At 41.9% G+C, this 17,676-nt stretch overlaps 1 protein-coding gene across 3 annotated transcripts in view; it reads right to left on the bottom strand.

Annotated features, from left to right (window-relative positions):
• Window positions 1–17,676, bottom strand: part of LOC137376041 (E3 ubiquitin-protein ligase RNF130-like) — a 215,921-nt gene that overhangs the window by 20,756 nt on the left and 177,489 nt on the right. For 2 of the 3 annotated variants that reach the window (XM_068044015.1, XM_068044016.1), the window contains exons 5-7: window positions 13,064–13,166; window positions 11,603–11,807; window positions 3,480–3,573 (exon numbers count right to left, since the gene is read on the bottom strand). In XM_068044015.1, the coding sequence (XP_067900116.1) occupies window positions 3,480–3,573; window positions 11,603–11,807; window positions 13,064–13,166 (402 nt within the window). The other variant, XM_068044017.1, reaches the window with a different exon arrangement.

Raw genomic sequence — 17,676 nt, 5'->3', positions numbered from 1 at the left:
GTGAGTGGGCAACAAGATGGCAAGTTAAGTATGATGTAAGGAAGTGTGAAGTTATTCACTTTGGACGTAAAAATAGAAAAGCAGAACATTTTTTTTAAAAGGTGTGGAACTGGTAAGTGTTAATGTTCAGAGAGACTTGGATGTATTCGTACAAGGAGTGCCCAAAGTTAACATGCATATGCAGCAGGCTATTAGGAAGGCAAATGGCATGTTAGCCTTTATTGCAAGGGGATTGGAGTACAGGAATAAAGAAGTCTTACTAAAATTGTACAGGCTTTGGTGAGACTGCACCTGGAATACCGGGCTGGATTTAGTTCTCCACCAGGCGTAGGGGTCTGTGCGGGGAAGGCCTGAAGATGCTTCCAGGAGATGGCCACCAGCCACCCCAATGCCGGAAGGGCCTAGCCTGATATTACTGGCGGCGGCGAGGCCTCATAGCAGCCCCCCTGCCACTCGACAATGGGACCAACATTTGCATATTTAAATAAATTCAAATTAATGCATTAATAATACTTATGTCGCAGCCTGAGTTCCCTTGCTGATCTTCAGCCCGGTGGCTGGCATTCCTGCGCCTCTGGATCCCCATCTGGGGAAATGAGGCACCACACCGGTGGGGAAGGGGGCTGGAGTAAATTTTTCAATGCGGGGATAGATGGGGGGGAAGAGAAACGGGGTCAAAGTGACATCACTGGTCTAAGAGATGGTGGGAAAGGTTATAGTTTAAAGTTTATGCAGTTTGGTGGGGGAAGGTCAGGTGGACAAGGTAAGTGCTTTGGCGGGGGTGGGGGGGGGGGGGGGGAAAGAGAGGCCAAATAATTAATTAAATTATTATGGGAGTGGGACGGGGCAGATGAAATGCCTTTATTTATTTTTATTTACTTGCGCTTTGAATATTTAAATTTACTGGTAGGGCTCAAAGCCCTTTCAAAATGGCGTCAGCACCTGCGCACAGGCAGCGGGGGTGGGGGGGGGGGGGGGGGGGGGTGGTAGCGGGGGCGGCCCGCCCCGTCTATTTAAATGATCTGCTTCATGGAAGATTATGACGGCTCTGCGACATGTTTCCTGAGTACCCACATGTCCAACCATCGGGATAGCATGGGCTATCCTTAAAATCTCTTGCTGCTATTTTGGGGGCACTACAATCTGGTGGAGCACTGTCCACTCCTCCTCCGTAGGTCTTCCAGGATGTGTCCACTTGTGCATTACTACCCCATCTATACGTGGTAACACTCAGGGATTGGGGTGACCTCTGCTTCAGAGCAAGCAGTCTGTGCTATGCACTTTACTTCAGGATTTGCCTGCTGGGCGCTAATTAGGGAGGCTTGGCTGAGCACCTTCTCCCCTTCAGACAGGTCCTTGAAGAAGGTTTCAGCTAACCAGGCCTCCAGCTCATCCAGCTGGGCACTGATTCCCTCTCAAATAATCTGGCCTGTCTAGCTTGGGACCGAGTTACTACGCAATTGGAAAAGATCCCTGGTATGTCCTCCTGTAGTTATTTGGTTTCCCTGGTTTTGCTGGGCTGGTTATAGGAGTTGCTATTATCTTGCTACCAGCCAAGTCATTCCCCAGTAGGTAGTCTATCCTTGTTACTGGTAACTCTGGGACAATTCCTATGGTTAAGGGGCCTGACACTAGATCACTCTAAAGGCGGACCCGATGGAGGGGAACAGACAAGTAACCTCCTCCCACTCCGCTGATCAGGGCACTGGCTTTCATGGAGATTTCGGGGGCGCGAGGCTTAGGCTATTTTCTAACATTAAGGACTGAGTGGCCTCTGTATCCCTGAGCATTACAATGGACTTCCTCATCTCCTGGGAAGGGTAAGGAGACATGGTTCCTTCGAGGACAAAACTCTGGTAACTCTCAGGGATTTTGTCCGGTCCCACAATGCATAGGATAATACCCTGAGAGGGTCCAGGCTCTACAGTGCGGGCCTCTGCCGGTCCTGCTGTGCTCTTTACTGGGTATCCTCCTTGGGACCGCCCTTGCGGAGACCTATTCAACCCACTGGCTTTCCTTTTAGCCTCCAGCATTCAAACATGGAGTGACCCACTCTGTTGTACTGGGAGCACACTGGTCTCCAGGGTTCCTCTTTGTGGGCTTGGGGTGGAGTCTTTGTACCCTCGTTTGTACTCCCTTTTCCAGGTGTGGCTCCCTTTCTATCCCACTCTCCCCTCTTATCCTCCACTTTTTTTGGGGGGTGACTTTGTCAGGGTTTGCCTAAGTTGCAAGGTATATACATGAGGTCATAGCTATCAGCAGCGACTGTGGACTCTCTGCTCCTCTAAGTCACTCTCAGGTTGGGGGGTGGGGCGGGGGGGGGGTTCTGCAGGTAGGCAATTTTTGAATTCCTCCAGCAATATTAGCTTGCGTAATTCATCATAGGTACACTGTATTTTCACAGAACTGACCCACTGGTCGAAAGCAATTTGCTTTAACGTTTCGAATTCCAGATAACTGCACCGGTTTCTTTCGAGCATTCCCGAATTGCTGGCGATATGCCTCTGGGACCAACTCATATGCGCTAAGGATGGCACTTTGGTCTGCTCGTGATTAGCAGACATTTCAGGGGTCAGCATAGAATGGACCTCTTGAGCTGCCACTTTGAGGAGTGAATTTATTTAGAGCTACTAATCAGTTAACTCTTTCGAAATATAATAAAGCAATGAGAAAACGAGCAGTTATCAATGATGGCAGTTGCTGTGTGCACCAGAAAATCTATTGGACATTTTACTCTGGAGTTGATCAAAGCCCATCCAAGGCTAAACATAGATATAGAAATTAATCGCCCTTGCTGAGCTTCAAACCAGCACAATGTAATGAAGGGAATGCCAAAATACACCTGTTTTCTTGCTTTCATTGTCTATAGCTGTTAATCTATCAGTCTGCTATCCGCCCTTGTGTGACTGAATTCTCTCATTCCAATATTTGATATAGCTCAAATATATCAGATTGTACACCTACTGTGAAGCCAGATTTATAAGCAGTTATTGGCTTGATGCAAATGTAAGTTCACATTAACAAAAATCTGTGACTGTATTAAAGGCCACTGATCCAAGATCAGTTTGGTTCGACTGCTCAATCAGTTCTGATTGGACCCCGCAGAAACAAGTTGGTCCCATCACCACATGGTACAAAGGTCCTGTAATAAATTGTACCATCACATTGTGAAATTCAAAACAAATGACTATGATTCATAATTGTTATGGCTTTCTCTGAATAGTAAAAATGTGACTTGTCCTCAGTTGATTTTTTTTTTTACTAAGCAGGATTTGAACAGGCTTTGTCTGCTACATGAATAAGTTACAGTTTAGGTTAAGTAGCCAACTAGTTAAGGGAGGAAAAGCCTGTCTTGTACAACTCCGAGTGTACATGCAGGACACCTTCAGATAAACTACAAATCTGTATGGTTTGAAACATCACTTGGAAAACAACATAATGTATAACATTTAAAAAAAGGGAATGGTCTGAATACTTACTCATCTGCTGCTGTGCCCGTGGTGGCTTTGATTATCATGTAGAAGAGAGTGAGAGCACTAAGCACGCCAAAACTTGCGATAATAAGCCATTCTTCTGTTAACAAAGGAAAGGTAAATCACTCGAGGAACGGTATGTGAAAAACGACGTGACTCCCCTAAGCAGCAGCAGTGGTGACAGCACAAGTGAGCGCGTCTAGGAAAATATGGATCAGATAGTAAAGCAGAATCAATGACAGTGCAGTGTGAGGAAATGGTGAGCAAGATTATCAGACATCAAAAAATATCACACATCATATGGAACTACTGGTCCTATTGTACATCCTCCTAATAATGTTCAATGGAGAACAATTCTAAACGTTACCAATGAAATTATTCCTGAGTCTGTACATTTGTAAAATGGAAAAGATTTTAAACAAAAAGACTAAGGGTAGTCGATTAGTTCACTCTTCTGAACTACAATGTCCAGTTACAACAATGGAAACTTGTATTTACATAGCGCCTTAATGTAATAAAACGTCCAAAGGCGCTTCACAGGAGAGCTATAAAGCAAAATTTGACACCAAGTCACATATATTATGGCATATAGCCAAAAGCTTGGTCAAAGAGTTAGGTTTTAAGGAGCATCTTAAAGAAGGAAAGAGAGGTAGAGAGGGGGAGAGGTGTAAGGAGGGAATTCCAGAGCTTAGGGCCAAAGCAGCTGAAGGCACCACCAAAAGGTGGAGGAATTAAAATCAGGGATGTTCAAGTGGCCAGAATTAGAGTGCAGGTATCTTGGAGGACTGTGGGGCTGGAGGAGGTTACAGAGATAGGGAGGGTCAAATCCATGGTGGAATTTGAAAACAAGGATGAGAATTTTAAAATTGAGGTGCTCTTTGACTGGGAGTCAATGTAGGTCAGTGAGCAGAGGGGTGATGGGTTTGCTGCGAGTTAGGACACAGACAGCAGTTTGGATGACCTCAAGTTTACAGAAGGTAGAATGTGGGAGGCAAGACAGGAGTGCATTGGAATAGTTAAGTCGAGAGGTAACAAAGGTATGGGTTTCCAGCAGCCAAGGCAGGTGCAGAGTCGGACGATGTTACCAACATTATGAAAATATTGTTCAACACATCTTAATTTGATTTTTTTTTAAAAGGAAAAAATCAGTTAGATTCCTTCATGACTTAGCAGGTAAATGTACCATTGCTATGTCTATCTTCTCAGTCTATCCTAAATTGGATAATCACAGCTAGGATTCTCATTGAGTTGAATTGAATTGCATTGGCAATGTCCACAAATGCACAGGAGATGCGAAATAAGTTCCTGCTCCTGATCATAAATGACCCCCAGTGGAAACTGCTGCATGCAGTTATGAGTAGCAGATGAGATTGGCATTAGGCAAGTGTGATTCCACATGGACAAGTAGCCAGCTGACACTTATCTTCCAGGGTGGAAAGTTACCAGAGCCTGTGGAAGCATATCCCAAGGCCATCTTACTGGAGGAAACACACTCACAAAACACTTGTCACTCACACACAAAGAATTAAAGGCAGATATATAAAGGACAGTCAGAATATGAAAACAGTGCAAGTCTTGATAGATCACCAGCATTTTGCCACTTTTAATTACTTATTTTAATACACTATAACAGTGATATAAGTTCTACACAAATGCACATTGTGAGCAGCAAACACAAATTAAAAAGAAAAATTCTTATCTACTTGAAAACACCATGATCAACTTTTTCCCTCTAATAAAACAGAGCAGATATTTGGAACTAAAATTATCAGTCCTTAGTTGCCTTTAAAATATCTCAAATCCAAACACATTTACATACATTCACTTCAGTATATCACTGGTCTGTACTTTTAAAATTGTTTCCAGTCAAAGGAAAATATTGTAAGCATCACACTACTAAATTTACTAGCAGTGTCACATCTGCTTAGTCTTCTGCAGTGACAATAACATTAATGTTGTAAGTAAGACCCCTAGCTATTGTGCAACTTGACCAAGATGGGTTTTTTTTAAAATGGAAAGAAAATTTCTATATAAGCATTTTACAAAGAATGCACAGGGTTGCAGGATTTTCCTTACTGAACAAATCCATCACTTCATTCATTGCCAAAATCATGCAACCAGTTTCTTTTTAAAATATATAGCTTATACTGCCCTACATGGAAAGCATTTACATTATGTTCATTTTATAGTGCTGAGGAAGTAGAAAGGACGATTTTTGAAGCATTTGTTTATCCAACTATACTGTGCTACTGCCATGTTGCATCAGGCCACTTCAATGTTTTTCCATTTTTAAAATTTTTATCCTGGTTTCTTTGCATGTGTCTTCTTTGTTGCAACTGAGAAGACTAATATTCATCCTACTCTCTAGGCTGCCAAGGACCATCCACGTGCAAATACAGTAAAAGCTCCATTATCCAATACTTTACCAACCAGAAAGCTCTATTATCCAGAATCTTCGAAGTTTGTCTCCCAATGCTGAGTTTTCGTGAGTATAATCTGTACATTACGTTTACTGTTCAAGAATTTTATGCATCTTTACTGCCTCAAGATTTCTGTTTTGTACATTTTCTTGTTAATTGCATGTTAACATTTCTCTTAAAATTAAAACTGTTGCATTATATCATCTTCGTAGTATGACTTGATTATCTGGAATTTTCCATTACCCAGCACCTCTCAGCTCAGAAAGACATTTAGTTAAAACATCACTTCATAATTAAACATTTCTGCCAGTCAAAATGCAGGTATCAGGTGTCCCAGTGGGGTTAGAAAAAACTTGCTTAGGTAGCATAATGCTCCATCCTGGCTGCCACTGAGATCAAAAGGAAACAGCACTTATTCCTCATTCCAGATACAGCTCCCAACATACAAACTCAACCCAACAGTTCGGCACTGCACAGGGTTCCAGGCCGCACCAATCTTTTCACCTGACACGGCCACCCTCCCACCAGCATGCATTTTCACAAAACTGCATGGAGAATGTCTCATCTCAGGGTTGTCACTCCAGGGTCTTTTTGGGGGTGTGGCAAGGATAAACAAAAGAGTACACTCAACCTCACGTAACTTACAGAAAAGAAGAATTTTAAGGATACCTGACCTGTATATAGTCTAGACCTCCTATATAAGCTACATATGACCTATATATGTTTCTATAAAATGTAGTAAGAAAAGTGTCAAAAGTTCTATTTTCCTCCCCAAATGTTGCTGTTAACGACTGAATGAGAACTCACTGAATGAGTAATGAAATTCAGTCTTTATTGCATGGGGATGTGGGATTTGTAATTTGCAGCTTTAGGGACTATGAGAATTGATCCACTTTTCAATCAAAACCAAAATGCATTTGCCTTAACCATAAATGACTTTGTTGCCTCACAAACAGATGGGGATTATATGGCTTTTACATACAGAAATACAACAATGTACTGAATCTCAGCAGATAGTTATAACTTGATACCAGTTAAGTGTCAGCTTGGCTCAACTGGTACCAATTTTTGCCTGCAAGGCAGAAGACTGTGGCTATAAGCTGGGTATAAGTCCCATATCAGGATTTGAGTATATAATTCAGATTTTACTTTATGCACTAATCCCTTAGTACTGCACTGGTCAGAGGTCTGTCCTTTGGATGAGGTGTTAAAACAAGGTCACTCTGTGTGTTCAAGTGGGTGTAAAAGCTTCTCAACCCATGGCAATATTTAAGTAACAGAAGTTCTCCACGTGACCTGCCCTACATTTATCTCCCAACCATACCGCCATCAACACCTTTTTAAACAACGGTACAATGTTGGCAGTCCTCCCTGGCACGACTCCTGTATCCAGGGAAGATTGAAATATGATAGTCAGAGCCTCTGCAACTTCCTCCCTTGCTTGTTTTATCAATCCTGGAATATATTTTATCCAGGCCTGCCGATTTATCTGTTTTCAAAGATATCAAACCTTTTAATACTTCCTCTCTTACAATATTTATCCCATCCAATATTTCACACTCTTCCTCCTTAACTACAGCATCATTGGTCCCTCTTTTGTGAAGACAGCCACAAAGTATTCTTAAGAACCTTACCCACATCCTGCACACATAGGTTACTTCTTTGGTGCCTAATAGGCCCTACTCTTTCCCTAGTTATCCTCTTGCTCTTTATGAACTTATAAATCATCTTTGGCCTTTTATTGATTTTACTTGCCAATATTTTTTCATGCCTTCTCTTTGCTTTCCTAATTTCCCTTTTAATTTCACTCCACACTTTCTGTACTCTTCTAGACTTTCTGCAGTATTAACCCTCAGTGTCTGACATAAGCTTCCCTTTTATGCCTTATCTTACCCTCTGTACACCTCATCACCCAGGGGGCTCTAGGCTTGGCTGTCCCACCCTTTTTCTGGCAGCAGACTTGGGTTGGGAAGCCAGCACTTCAGGATCATTTTGAGTCCCCCCCCACCCTGCCACTGCAGCTGCCACACCTGCCTGACCACCATTGTGGAGGGGAAAATCCCTCCACAGGTCAGCCTGTGGCCATTTTCAAATGTTAAAAGTGCTGAGAGGGTACCTCAAGATGGAGGCGCCCCCTTCTCTCTCTCTCCCTTACCTGCAACAGCAGGCTGCAACTCCTTTGGTTCTGAAGGGCCTCCTATTGGTCCTCCAGGTTCAAGAGCCCACCCGCCATCCTTAATTGGACTGCAAGCGCACCATCTACGTCACTAACAGGCTTATCCAGAAAAAACTGGTCAGATTACTGCTCCCAACATGGTGTGGGGTTGAAACCCACATTTGAACCTGACGTCGGGGTCTCGCCACAAAACACAAAATCCTGCTCCTTGTCTGTAGGCCTGAAGCCTGCAGCCACTACTTTTTGTACTTTTTATGTTTTTGCAATTTACGTCTACCTTACTTTTGCTTTGTTTTTGATTTTTTTAAAAAACTGCATTAAACCTGTAGTGAACTTGAAGGTTACTTTGTAGACATCGATTTAAAACTAAGTGTGATTGGGCTCTGATTAAGTCAAGTAATTAGTCAATTATGTAAACAACGGCAATCTTTTGGGCCTCCTTATCTCGAGAGACAATGGATACGCGCCTGGAGGTGGTCAGTGGTTTGTGAAGCAGCGCCTGGAGTGGCTATAAAGGCCAATTCTGGAGTGACAGGCTCTTCCACAGGTGCTGCAGAGAAATTTGTTTGTTGGGGCTGTTGCACAGTTGGCTCTCCCCTTGCGCCTCTGTCTTTTTTCCTGCCAACGGCAATCAATACCAATATTATTAACTGTGAACTTGTATTTTCTCAAGAACATCATCCTTTTGTTTTCATGCTGGTCACAGCAAGCTATGTTTGCAGCTGTTGCTTTGTCTAAACTACTGTTTTCTCTTAATAAAGATAAGGGTTGTTTCCCATTGTTTAAACAGAAGTCGACGACCCTTAAGCTACAAGTCAGGGCAATGGATAACCTTGCACATGGGGTGGTCCACTATGCTGTGGTATTAGAAGGTGCAGTTTAATTGATGAACAGTATAACCTAATTGATGGCAGGTGAGTGACACCATCAAAGGATGTGTCAACAGCTTGAACAGCCTTGCAGTGCCTGAGAAAGAATTTGGTAAGGACTCATGGTTGTCGGAACTTTTGTTTTGAGAAAGTCCAGATAGAAACCTTGGAAAGCTGGAATGGAGCCAGAAATTGGACTTAAAGGGGCACTGCATCCAATGTTCAGGGCTGTAGCCAGAGTGGACTAGTCAACCATTGAAGACTACGGAAGAAGGGACGTCGATGGAGTGATTGACCAGAAAGTCCACCCTCATGCAAGGTTTCCCGGAGACTTAGTGATGTATGTACGGCAATGATACCATTTTAGGAAGCGGTCATGAACAGACTAATTTGGATTGATAGCAGTGTGCTACAAGTTTTTTTTGTCTTTCTATACTCTTTTCCCTCCTTTCTTTTTAATAAAGTTATTTTTCCTTCCTTTTTTATCATTAATAATTACTTAATAATTACTCAGTAAAATTACTGTTATAACACACTACTTGGTGTTGAGTCACTCATTCCTGTTACATCTGGAATACTGCTCTGAACCTAAGTGAGACTCCACAGGGGACTCTCACACCCTAGTCTCAGTCAGAGGTTAATCTCCTCCTCCTATAAAATCTTTGTATTTTTAAAAACAAAAAAACTGTCTATCTGGCAATAAATTATAAGGAAGAAAAAACTCCAAAGGCTGTGATTGTAAACATTAAAGTACATGCTTGCAAAGAATTGGGCAACAATAAATATACGTTAAAAAAAAATTAAACCAGGCATAATACATACAACTATTAAGGCTGAAACTGCGTGATTTCAAGGTACAAATAAAAGTTACCCTTTATTGAAACCGCACTGTGTATCCTTGCAAAAATTTACATACTATATTAAGTACTGGAGGAAGCCATTCTGTCCCTCGTGCCTGTGCAAGCTCTTTGAAAGCTATCCAATTAATCCCACTCCCTATTCTCTTTTTTCCTTTTCAAGTATTAAGCCAATTCCCTTCTGAAAGTAACTACTGAATCTGCTTCCTTTTAGTCAGTGCACTCCAGATCATAACTCACTGCGCAAAAAAAATTCCCATCTTCCCACGGGTTCTTTTGACAGTTACTCTGTGTCCGCTGGTTATATGGTATCACTATATGAAGTAACACAAGCATCAATATTAAGCAATTCACAGATAAAGTACTTGTGACTTAGACGAGCCAGTCATTCATTTATTTTAGAAGTGCTCAGTAGGTCCCACATGGTTTACCATTATTTCACACACTTCCCCTGCATAAAATCTCATGGCAGCTTTGCAATTTGAACAATGAGGCAAGGAAGATGCTGCACAAAACTAGTAAGTAGCATGTTAAAGTAGTGAGAAAGTCACTGAAATCAGCAGCGTGGCACTGAAGCTCAGCAGATGCATGCCAACAGTATAACATTGTTTCAATGATTGATAATACATCAGAAAGTGTTCCACAATTATCAAATCAATACAACTCAGTCTGATTGAAGATGAATACTTCAAGGTAAACAGCTGTTGCATGCAAGCCATAACTCTATCCATTAACCCACTCATTTTAGGAGCATCACAGATAGTGGCTGAAACGATTCTGGTACAAAAGCTACTAATTTTATTAAAAAATAGACACTGAGGAATGTTAACAACTACACATTATTCTAACTCAGTAGGAATTTTGTAACATTCGACAAACAGATAATGGTTGGTACGCAATTTTTTTGTTTAAGATACACCTCAACTTTTCTTTAAAGTGGGGGGGAGGAGAAGAGTGAGAGGAGGAAGAGGGGAATAAAACAAAGTTAAAACAGATGCGATTTGATGTGGTTATGATGTAATTTTCAGATATGGGCGGCACAGTGGCGCAGTGGTTAGCACCGCAGCAAAACAGCTCCAGCGACCTGGCTTCAATTCTGGGTACTGCCTGTGCGGAGTTTGCAAGTTCTCCCTGTGACCGCGTGGGTTTTCGCCGGGTGCTCCGGTTTCCTCCCACAGCCAAAGACTTGCAGGTTGATAAGTAAATTGGCCATTATAAATTGCCTCGAGTATAGGTAGGTGGTAGGGAAATTGAGGAAAGGTGGGGATGGGGTAGGAATATGGGATTAATGTAGGATTAGTATAAATGGGGTGGTTGATTGTCGGCACAGACTCGGTGGGCCAAAGGGCCTGTTTCAGTGCTGTATCTCTAAATAAATGAAATAAATTATTTTCTGCCACATGGTGGCACCAAACTTCAAACCACCCAGAGCAGCAGCTTTTAATCGTCAGGTTTCACACCAGAGGTCAACAAATGGTTGGGTAGGCCTCCCTTCCCATTATGTATGATGGCACGAGTCTAAAACAATAGGTAAAAATATTTCTTCCAAAATGCAGTCGAATAAAATTCATGTGTCATCGATTTACAAAATTAAATGTTCCACGTGATAGGAATGGAATATCTCATTATGTAACTTGATGGGATATTGTTCCCATATATTCCTGTACGCTTCCTTCTTTTTAAATAAAACTACAAGCATAAGAATTTTGTTGGAAGCAACATTAAGGAATGGCTTGCTCCTTTGCAAGAGGAAAAATAGCAGCACTGCTTTTCTCTTTCTAACACTACCAACAATAGAAAATCTTACTGGTTACGGTGATGTTCATTTCCCTGGATCGTGGTACAGATTCTTCTTCCTGACCCAACTGTGAGCTCCCCAGAAATCGGAGTGGTTCGAGACTGATGGAACCATCACTAGTCACATCACTAGGCATGGATCTCTGATTGGTGGGTGATCCTCTGACCGATCTCTCGATATCAAGCATTGAATTCTCTGCACAGTGCATGTCTGGCTGCAAGGGACCAATCAACTGTGTTTATTTAACTATTCAAGAGAATGTTTTCATTAAGCAAAATGATTTAAAAATATTTTAATCTGAGGTGTGAATAACATCACAACTCAAACCTCCAAAACACCAGCCAGCACTGGTTTGAATGTGTATTAATTGCTGAGATTTCCAGTAACAACACTCTCATAGCCAAGAGGGAAAACCCAAACGGAGTGGACTCCATGACAATAAAAAATAATTAACCTGCAAATATCTCCTTTAAGTTAGAAGATAGATGTGAGTTTTCTTATTTTAAATAAATTACTTCTCTCCCAGTCTCAATTCAGGAAACTACTTTTCTATTTAAAACTCTTATGTTCTTTGCATGGAAGTTAGGTTACCAGACTTTCGACTTCACCAAAGTTTACAGCTGCCAGCTCACAGTGAGCTCACCACATACTTTGAGTGAGTTTATTGATGTGGGTTATTCCCTCCATCTACAAACAGAGATGATTCAACTTTAAATTTCTCAAGGAATGTGCAGCTAGTACACCAAGGTGACAGCCAAAGCCAGGAATCAAATATAACAGAGGGTCATGGAATTGTGAAGCAAGTCTCTCAATTAATAAGAGATTTGAACAAAAAACAAAAGCACTGCCTTCATCATGCCATTACAAACCATCTGAAAAGGATGAAAAATTTATAAGACACAAGTTTTTTTTTTTAAGTATTGCTGAAAATACTGTATGAGAGTGCTGATTGGTTGGCAAGTGAACTCTGATTGGTCAAGGCATTGCCCCGAGGAATGAACCAGCAAATGGCTGTCACTTATTTTGTTTAGCTGAAACAGGCGCAATGTTTGTACATGTTCTTTCAGTCTTGGCAGTTAACTGTCAGTCACCATAAACTGGTACATTCTCCATGGCAACGCCTCGACCAGAGTTCATTTGCCAACCAATCAGCATTCTCTTCTCATACAGCCTCAAGTTGTTGCTTTCCCTTACATTGGTATTCTTGCAGATTGTCCTGATGAGTGCAAGACGAAAAACTTCGACATATTGTCTCTATTTTCAGCAATACTCAAGTTCTGTACTACCAAATGACATTTTCTTTTAAGATTGGCTACTTTGGTACTGTGCCAGCTCACACTTCCCTCACCACTATCACTCAAAGTATTGAAAGTACACATGACATAGCCTATATTCAGGAAGAATTGCATACTATATTGCTGTAACTTTTAATAGAAACCGTATATACATATTACTAAAACTCGCTTTTACCCCGACCAGCATTCCCAGGGCCTTCAGGATGTTCAGTTTGCAGATGGGGCAAGTACAGTGTTCATTCAACCAGGGATCAACACAATGCTTGTGGAAGACATGCCTGAAACAAGGTACAGCGAAATTAATTTTAAAATGTACATCATATATTATATAGTACATGCTAAGACATAGTTATACAGCGGTTTTAACTCCACTCCAAGTCCAGTCAGCAATGTGAATGAACAAACATTTTAACTGCACAATCATTCTTCATTAAAGGACATTAATGAACCAGATGGGATTTTACGACAAGTAGGTAGTTTCATGGTCACCATTACAGAGATTATCTTTTTATTCCAGATTTACTTAATTAATTGAATTTAAATTCCCCAGCTACTGTGGTGGGATATGAATTCATGTCTCCCGATCATTAATCAGGCCTCTTGATTATTAGTCCAATAACGTAATCACTATGTTACTGTACCCGGTTGGGGTAGGTGGGGAGGTTGCAGGATGGCAGTGGGTACTGCTGATGCGGGTGGGCTGCAATATATCTGTAAGGGACAGTCTTGATGGACCAGATGCACTTTCCCTGTTATTTTCCTTATATTTTGTCTGGTCGGTGGTAATGATGCTTTGTTCAATACCAAGATGACCAACATGGCAGGGCAAAGCAATAGAGAAAACAATTTATAATAGGGAAAGCTTTTAGGTAAGATGTTAAACAGTATATACTATATTTGACACTTTCATGCTACCCTTCGAACTTTAATGAAGTAGTTCTTTCATAAGGATGTGGAAAAAAAAAAGGTTACTATTTTTTCCTTCTTATTGGCAGTTTCCACCATACCAAATTGATAGCAAATTTTCAGTTCCAACTGGAAGCTCATTTCTGTACTATAACACTGGGGAGAGATGCCCTTTGAATGAGATCACTCCCATCAATAAAATGTAAATGCATCTGAATGACTCAAATGTAATAAGGCTTTGAAAAAAGGTTGTAATGTTGGTAGAATTGCTAAAACACAGGATGGATACAAATAAACATGTTCATTCCCAGAAGGGAAAAAACAACTTTAATATTGATAATTTTTAATTGAATTTTGTGAATTTACTTATTCTTAAGCTGGCTGATGAAAAAACTGGCAACTATGATGTACTGTGGGTTTAGTCATAGTATTGTTTGAATAAATATAAAATGATTTGAAGCTGAAAATTGTCCTTCCCTACTCCTTTGTCTCTTCCAGTTTAATTTTACATTCATTATCTTGGCAGGCCTTGAACATCTGGAATCAGGGCATAGCTGCACAATTTAAGATCCAAATAATTGTGTACTGTGCACATATATTCAACTGAATCACTGATTTAGAAATGCAAGTATACCTTGTGCACCTGTAAGTACACTTTTACTTAGGCTCTTAAACTAAGAAGCTATGCCCAAAAACAAGAAATCTACAAATTTATCTGAAATGTCCGTTACTGCTTTATAAAGAATCCAAAAAGACCATTCAGTCCCTCAAGCCTGTTCCACCATTAGATCATTGCTGACCTGTGCCTCAAATCCATATCCCTTGACATCATTACTTAACAAAAATCTATCAATCTCAGTCTTGAAAAATTACAATTGGGGCCCAGAATCCACAGCCTTTCTGGGGGAAGAGAGGTGACCCTTTGTATGAAGAAGTGCTGATTTCACTCTTAAATGGCCTGGCTCTAATTTTAAGATTATGTCCCCCATTGTTGTGAATTCCCTCACCAGAGGAAATAGTTTCTCTCTGTCTACCCTATCCAATTCTTAAATCATTCTGAACACATCAATCAGATCACCCTTCAACCTTCTAAACTCAGGGAATATAAAGCAAGTTTATGTAACCTGAGCGCATAATTTAAGTCCTGGTATTATTCTGTGCTGTATTTTCTCCAAGGTCAATATATCCTCAATGTGTGATGCCCAAAATTACATGCAGTATTCCAGATGAGGTGCCTTATAACTGAAGCATTAGTTCTTCACTTTTGAATTACAAAACCCATTGGGTTAAAGGACAACATTTCATTATCTTAATAAGAATTAATTTCCTAAAGCAAGAGCCTCCTCCTCCTTACTTTGCTCACTTTTGTAGCTCACCCAAGTGACTATTCTTCATTTGTTCCATGACTGTGTAGCAAGTATCAAAGCCAAGCCGAATATGGTCATTATCTAATATCTATATATAAGCACATCTTAGTAAAAATTGTTGGATGATCGGGAGTAGGAACACTCCCTTTTAAAGATACTATTTCCCTTGACAAATGTGAAGAGGAACATAAAAACAAGGCAAGATGCTTTCCCCAAAGGAGAACTTAAAACTAACAGAAAGCAAATTACTTTCACGCACCTCTTAATGGCCAGTTCAAGTGTGGTAACACTAGGGACCTTTGCAAACACCACCTGCCCGTTCCCTAAGCCAGAGAATAGTGCAGTATTGTGAGGAGCTATGTTCCCGCCCCGAACTGGAAAACTTTATCAACTTTGCTTCCAATTTCCACCCTTCTCTCACCTTTACATGGTCCATCTCTGACACTTCCCTTCCTCGACTTCTCTGTCTCCATCTCTGGGGAAAGGTTGTCTACTAATATCCATTGTAAGCCCACCGACTCCCACAGCTACCTCGACTACACTTCTTCACACCCTACCTCCTGTAAGGACTCCATTCCATTCTCCCAGTTTCTCCGTCTCCGACGCATCTGCTCTGATGATGCTACCTTCCATGACGGTGCTTCTGATATGACCTCCTTTTTCCTCAACCGAGGATTTCCTCCCACTGTGGTTGACAGGGCCCTCAACCGTGTCCGACCCATTCCCCGCACCTCTACCCTCACCCCTTCCCTTCCCTCCCAGAACCGTGACAGGGTTCCCCTTGTCCTCACTTTTCACCCCACCAGCCTCCATATCCAAAGGATCATCCTCCGCCATTTCCACCACCTCCAGCGTGATGCCACTACCAGTCGCATCTTCCCCTCCCTTCCCGTCAGCATTCCGAAGGGATCGTTCCCTCCGTGACACCCTGGTCCACTCCTCCATTACCCCCACCACCTCGTCCCCATCCCAGGGCACCTTCCCCTGCAATCGCAGGAGGTGTAATACCTGCCCATTTACCTCCTCTCTCCTCGCTATCCCAGGCCCCAAACACTCCTTTCAGGTGAAGCAGCGATTTACCTGTACTTCTTTCAATGTAGTATACTGTATTCGCTGCTCACAGTGTGGTCTCCTCTACATTGGGGAGACCAAGCGCAGACTGGGTGACCGCTTTGCGGAACATCTCCGCTCAGTCCGCAAGCAGGACCCTGAGCTTCCGGTTGCTTGCCATTTCAACACTCCCCCATGCTCACATCTCTGTCCTGGGATTGCTGCAGTGTTCCAGTGAACATCAACGCAAGCTCGAGGAACAGCATCTCATTTACCGATTAGGCACACTACAGCCTGCCGGACTGAAGATTGAGTTCAATCATTTCAGAGCATGACAGCCCCCCATTTTACTTTCATTTTTAGTTATTTTTTCTTCCTTAATTTTTTTTACGTTCTTTTTTACATTTTTTACAATCCTTTTTTTTTTGCATTTATTTCATTTCATCTTAGTTTGTTCAGTTTGCTTACCCACTGTTTTTTTCAGGTTTACACTTGCTGCTGTTCAATATTCAGTCCATTAACACCTAATCTGTACTAATGCTTTGTCTTTCAACACACCATTAACATATTGTTTGCCTTTGCTCCGTGACCTTTTGGTCAGCTATGTGGCCTGGTCCAATCTAGACCTCCTTTGTCATCTCTTGCCCCACCCCCACCTCACTTGCTTATAACCTGTGACTTTTCTAATATTTGTCAGTTCCGATGAAGGGTCACTGACCCGAAACGTTAACTCTGCTTCTCTTTCCACAGATGCTGCCAGACCTGCTGAGTGGTTCCAGCATTTCTTGTTTTTATTTCAGATTTCCAGCATCCGCAGTATTTTGCTTTTATTATAACCTTACATTAAGTTGGATGGAAGCCCAGTAATATGCTATTTTGTAGTTATAGGATACTAACAGAGGCGCAAGGGGAGAGCCAACTGTGCAACAGCCCCGACAAACAAATTTCTCTGCAGCACCTGTGGAAGAGCCTGTCACTCCAGAATTGGCCTTTATAGCCACTCCAGGCGCTGCTTCACAAACCACTGACCACCTCCAGGCGCGTATCCATTGTCTCTCGGGATAAGGAGGCCCAAAAGAACAAAAGAAAGGATACTGACTGTAATCCTCAAATCCATTTACTATTCCAGTAATCCTATTAAATAGAAAAGGAATTCTATGATTGAATTTCCATTGGAAGATAGTGAATTAGTACCCCGATCGATGGATAAGAAAATCGGGCAGAGTATAAAATGTGCTGCCAATTCGTTATTGTGATTCGTTTATATGACTGACCAGGACTGATTTCACCTGGATGCAGTTACTAGCTTCCTCCCCACTGGCTGTTCTCCCCACTTGGCAACGCACTTTATCCCCCTCCTCCTCTCAGCAGCTAGCTCCCGACCTCGCTGCTCCCCCCAACTTCTCTGGCCGATTGTTCCCCGCTTACGCCACCTAGCTCTCCGGTCGCTCACTCGCTCCCCGCC

This window comes from Heterodontus francisci, chromosome 12 (assembly GCF_036365525.1).
Source record: "Heterodontus francisci isolate sHetFra1 chromosome 12, sHetFra1.hap1, whole genome shotgun sequence".
In the NCBI taxonomy this organism is placed as follows: Eukaryota; Metazoa; Chordata; class Chondrichthyes; order Heterodontiformes; family Heterodontidae; genus Heterodontus; species Heterodontus francisci.
The sequence above is the reverse complement of the archived record's forward strand: the minus strand, read 5'-3'. Positions and strand labels throughout refer to the sequence as shown.